This window comes from Cynara cardunculus, assembly GCF_001531365.2.
Source record: "Cynara cardunculus var. scolymus isolate 2C chromosome LG 2, CcrdV1, whole genome shotgun sequence".
NCBI lineage: Eukaryota > Viridiplantae > Streptophyta > Magnoliopsida > Asterales > Asteraceae > Cynara > Cynara cardunculus.
Genome location: NC_037529.1, coordinates 51012694 through 51017938, shown reverse-complemented (window position 1 = coordinate 51017938; position 5245 = coordinate 51012694). Strand labels below are relative to the sequence as shown.

Sequence of the window (5245 nt, the reverse complement as noted above, 5' to 3'; positions counted from 1 at the left end):
TTTATAAAAGTTCAAGAAGTTATTTAACATGTTTTGGATTGTTCAAGTACCTATTTGTTCCAAAAATTGTCCAAGGAGTTATTTAACATTTTTTGGAATGTCCAAGGACTTATTTGTTCCAAAAATTGTCCAAGGAGTTATTTAACATTTTTTGGAATGTCCAAGGACTTATTTGTTCCAAAAATTGTCCAAGGACTTATTTAACATATTTTGGAATGTCTAAGGACTTATTTGTTCCAAAAAATTATCCAATGACTTATTTAACATGTTTTGGAATGTCCAAGGACTTATTTGTTCCAAAAAAAAGTCTAAGGACTTGATCATTCCAAACAAGAAGGTCTATTGGTTTTTATTGTACTTTTCCCAATCTTAAAAGATTAATCTTTAAAAAAATTAAAAATGAAATTCCTAAAAACATTTCCGGCGGATTTCCGGTGGAATTATTTTTTTTATTTTTTTTAAATTGCCGCCGGAAAATCCGCCAATAAAGGTTTAATTTTTTTAAAAAAATAATAAAAAAGAATTTTCTAAAAACATTTCCGGCGGAATATTAAAAAAAATAAAAAAAAAATACTTCCGCCGGAAATCCGCGGGAAATGTTTTTAGAAATTCTTTTTTATTTTTTTTAAAAGGTCAATTAATTTTAAAAGGTTAATTAAAGGGCAATTAAGAATTCCTCCGGAAATCCGCTGGAAATACGACCAGTTTAATATTTCCGGCGGAAGTCAATAAAAGTTGACTTTTTTGAAGGCCGTCGGAAATCAGCCGAAAATTTACCGGCGGAAAAGTTCCGCCGGAAATAGCGCCGGAAATGGCGCCAGAAATGCCCAGTTTTCTAGTAGTGAATGGAGATGAAGATGAGGAATCGAAAATGGGGATGAGGATTGAGGTCTCTGCCCCATTCACATGCCTACACCTTGTTCCATAAGGTGGGTGTCATTTTGTTTCTATTTGTTTCCCACAAAAATCAAGTCAAACATAGAACAAGAATATATATTTTATTCTGTTATGTCATATTCAACGTAACAAACTCACCCAAACATAACCACAACAACATGATGATCTCTTGATTTTAGAAAAAAGGGACGAGATCGTTACTAGTGGCGGATACATAGCTAAGCCATAGGGGGCACAAGCCTCCAACAAACCACCAAGAAACCCACAACAAAGAACATGACTTATAGCTTTAAATATATTTTTTAACCTAAAATTACAATAGTCCCCCAACAATTAAAAGACAATTTCCCAAATCTAATCCCTACCATTTCATTTACAACTTCCATTTTATTTCATTTGAAGGAGTTACCAATTTAAGAATCAATTAAACTCTAATGTCCCTAATTTTTAAGTCTTAACTCATTGAAAGTCATTTTATTTGTCTTGTTTTATTTGCTATAATTCTAATAATTTGATCCATCACTATTTTTTTGTTTTTTTTCCAGCTTTCTTTTTGCATTCTATTTTATATAGATTTATAATTATTGTTATTTGTTGATTATTAAATTTCTATTTATTGATATTTAATTTAGGGTTCTTGAATTTGTTATTTTGATATAGGGTTTACTATTATTTATCTTTATTTATAGCATATTGGTCTTTTGCTCTCTGATTTCTTCTAATTGAATCTAATTTTTTTGCCCTTTGATTTCTTGCTATTGACTATTAGGGTGCGTTTGGTGCGCAGACAGGACTGGACTGGACAGGGCAGGACGGGACAGGACAGAACAGAACAACTATTCAGCGTTTGGTAAGACAGGACAGAACTGGTTAAAATGACCAATTTACCCCCAGTGAGCTGTTTAGTGTTTTTTAACTACGAAATGCATTCTGGTAACAGTAGGATCAATAGTCAATAAGATGGAGTCACTAGCATAAATCAAGTAGCATAAATCAAGTAGCAACTTGTTCTTCTGTGTCTGTKTAATCTCAATAGCATAAATCAAGTAGCAAATTTAACCAGAAACAAATTGATGCARGGGGCAGTGGTAYATGTGCATCTMTGGTTCAATCTAACACAAGACACAATCAAGCAATCATCCTAAAGAATACACTGGTCCTACTACCACTACAACCCTAATAATTCATCAACAACAACAACATTCAGCAATGGTAGCACATACGAAATCAAATCGACGATTCGAACAAAAAACTGAAAAACCTGCTAAATCTGTACGATTCGAACACAAACTGAAATGGTAACACATACGAAATCAAATCGACGCACAAGTAAGTAAAGAACAGTCGATTGGAAGTCGATTGAAACAGTCGATTGGAAGTCGATTGAAATAGTCGATTGAAATCGGGATGAGAAGTCGGCGATTAGAAGTCGCGTACCTGGAAGTCGCGTACCTGAGTATGGAGAGAGGAGAAGTCGATTAGAAGCACGTACCTAGAAGTCGATTAGAAGCGCCGATTGGAAGTCGATGGAGTTGCCGCCGATTGTTTTCGATGGAGTTGCCGCCGATGGAGAAGTCGATTAGAAGCGCGTACCCTGCTAAATTAGAAGTGCCGATTGGAAGTGAAGGAAGCGATGGAGGAGAAGAGGGTTAGTTCTTCATGCGATGAGCCGGTTGAGGAAAGGGTAGTCAGGTAAAAAAAGTTGTGTTCTACTTAGTTCTAGGGGTAAAAGGAGAACAAGCGCGTCCCATTCTTGTACTACCTAGTTCTACTTAGTTCCACATTAAGCCACACCAAACGTAGGACAAACTTGTTATGTCCTGTCCTGTCTCACCATGTCCAGCGTACCAAACACACCCTTAATGTGTACTGTGTTCATTTGTTTCAAGTTGAACCGAAATAAAAATATATGTACAAATTAATGTCTCTGTCCAAAAAGTAAAAATTAATCAAAAAACGAAAAAAGTTATATTTATTTGACTAAATTGAATAGTTTAAGCCGACAACAGAATAATCCAAAATCGTCTTGGTTCGAATGAGTTATTCGGTTTCAGAATTTTTTTTACACTATCAACTCCTTAAATTTTCCCCCAATAACAAAATTTTCGAATAAAACATGTAATTCTCCATTTTAGCTTCGGATTAAAGATATTTGGAAAAATCGACGTAATTTTTCTTTTTCTAAATTGACTCGTGATAATCGTAAGTTTATTCCATGTAGAAACGAGAAGCAAATATGAACAAGAAGAGTACATCCTCCGTCGAGAAGAACTAAACAACACCAAAAAAAACAAAACTCGAAATCAGAAACTACCTACTGCTACATATATAATAATTCGTGAAAGGCACTATGATTTGTTCTTGTAATGACAAATTTGGTTAGAAATTCTTCTATTTGAAATATTGATATCCAAATCGCAAGTTGAGACCGAAACCAAGTGAATATTGAACAAATTAAGTATACGAGCTTTACCCGAGATCCTAGTGTAGGTAGACACCTGCAAGTGACCGCGGATGACATCAGCATAAACCTCCAAATTCGTCAGCAACCGATCGGCAAAAACCGTGAGTGTCAGATTCAAGCGCTTGGTATCACCGGATCCAATCTCGCCGGCGGCAATAGGAACATCACCAACGACTTGGCCTTTGTACAGGAGATTCGCGGAGCTGTTTCGGTACTTGATCCGGACCTTGTTAGGGTTTCTAATCGAGATGTCGAGATCCAGTGAGACGTTCAAGGAAACCCTAGGTGGAAGGAGGTTAACAGAGGCGTCAAAATCATTGATCTGGACGGAGTTGACGGTGGTGACGGCTTTCCTGACTTTGAAGACGGTGAAAGCTAGAATCAGAATGATTAAAGCGACGACAAGTATAAGAACGATTACCGACAAACATATGCATCTCCGGCGTTTGCGTTTCCTGTGGTGAATGTCGTCGGCCATGATGGTTGTGAGTGGCTGCTCATCCTTTTTCTTGATATCCATGCTTTTTGCTAGGAAACAACAAAATTCAAATTCAAATTGGAATTAAATATCGGGGACAGATTATTGACTAAAGAAGGGTTTGGGAATTAAATTATCGGTTAGCGGTTGGGGGATATCCAAACCTGCTTCCATTAAATGGATGATTTAATCAAGTAAATAAAGTATTTAGTGATTTAGGGTTTTTTTCCTTTCGTTATAGACTTCAGGATCAATTTATGTAAATTCTTCGGGTGATCACGAATGACATGAAGTTATTGCAGTTGAACCTATAAATTCATAAGGGTTTTGACAATGTTTAGATTGAATCTTAGGATAAATGAGATTTTTCGCTACATCCTTTGAGGTTTAACCAGTGTCCCACAACCCAAATGGTTGTGATTTACAATCTTTTGTTGCTTCAACATTTTCCGGTCCTAAAATTAAAACAATTATGGAAAACAATTGTTACTTCCAATTTGAATGAATAGAACAACAATTTAAATATAGCAATTCCAGAATTATGGAAATTGGTTTGTATATTGATGAGAGGAATTACAATACAAAATCTTGAAATGTAAGTATGTATCTATGACTAAGTCTATTACTCAACTATTCTCTCTTGAATGTTATTACAAACTAAAAATACAAGAGTTATTTATACAATTTGATTGTTACAAGTCAAACTACAATTAAGCATAATGTTGACTTTTATTGACTATATTTACTTTAAGTTTTGACTTATTCAATCTTTAAGATCGGTGATCTTGGATACAATAATATCTAATCTAACAATCTCCTCCTTTGTATTTCAGACCACATTCTTCAAAACAGATCCATTTGTCTTCACCTCAAAAGATCTTTGACAAAAAAATAATTTCCCCCGTTGAAGACAATCAGACTTTATTACCCTTCGAATAAGATGAATCTGAAAAAAATAACAATCTCCCTTTTTAACAGATATATCTTTAGATCAAAATCTTCAAATCGAAATCATCTTGAAATAGTCTTCAAAAACTTTCCCTTTTGAGGTCTATAACAGTCAACAAATATTCAAGAAATCATCTTGAATCAACAAATAAGCTTTAGACATTTAGGCTTGAAGTTTTGACACCATGTGTACTAAGCTTATTACCATTATATCATGAAAGAATCCAATTTTATCAACAACTTTCTTCAAACAAGTTTGTCTTATACAACAAGAATCTTTGATGTTATGTGTGATAACCGAGTTCTGGTTATATAATTTGTGATAATTTCTAGAGTTTTGGTGAGTAAGTATTTGTAAATAATTTTGTGTATGTGAGTGTTTATAAGTCAACCCAAGATACATGCATACATATATGTATATGTGGTTGAGTGTGAGGCCGCCTAGTTTGGGAAAGGTA

At 34.6% G+C, this 5245-nt stretch overlaps 1 protein-coding gene across 3 annotated transcripts; it reads right to left on the bottom strand.

Annotated features, from left to right (window-relative positions):
• Positions 1–1988: 1988 nt before the first annotated feature.
• Positions 1989–3990, bottom strand: LOC112507472. Of its 3 annotated transcripts, none has more exons than XM_025112073.1 (2): positions 3371–3990; positions 1989–2349 (listed from the first exon to the last, which is right to left on the bottom strand). In XM_025112073.1, the coding sequence occupies exons 1-2, from the start codon at positions 3879–3881 to the stop codon at positions 2162–2164; spliced, it is 699 nt and encodes a 232-aa protein (XP_024967841.1). In that variant the 5' UTR covers positions 3882–3990; the 3' UTR covers positions 1989–2161. The 3 variants fall into 3 exon arrangements, with proteins under 3 accessions (XP_024967841.1, XP_024967842.1, XP_024967843.1); XM_025112074.1 differs by lacking the exon at positions 1989–2349 and adding an exon at positions 2356–2494; XM_025112075.1 differs by lacking the exon at positions 1989–2349 and adding an exon at positions 2356–2491.
• Between the last annotated feature and the right edge of the window lie 1255 nt (positions 3991–5245).

Bases quoted from the DNA above. Each gene is read 5' to 3' on its own strand.
- LOC112507472 (XM_025112073.1), bottom strand. From the start codon at position 3,881: ATGGATATCAAGAAAAAGGATGAGCAGCCACTCACAACCATCATGGCC. The intron at 2,350-3,370 runs GTAAAGCTCGTA...CTCCATACTCAG, and splicing joins TACCTACACTAGGATCTCGG to GTACGCGACTTCCAGGTACG.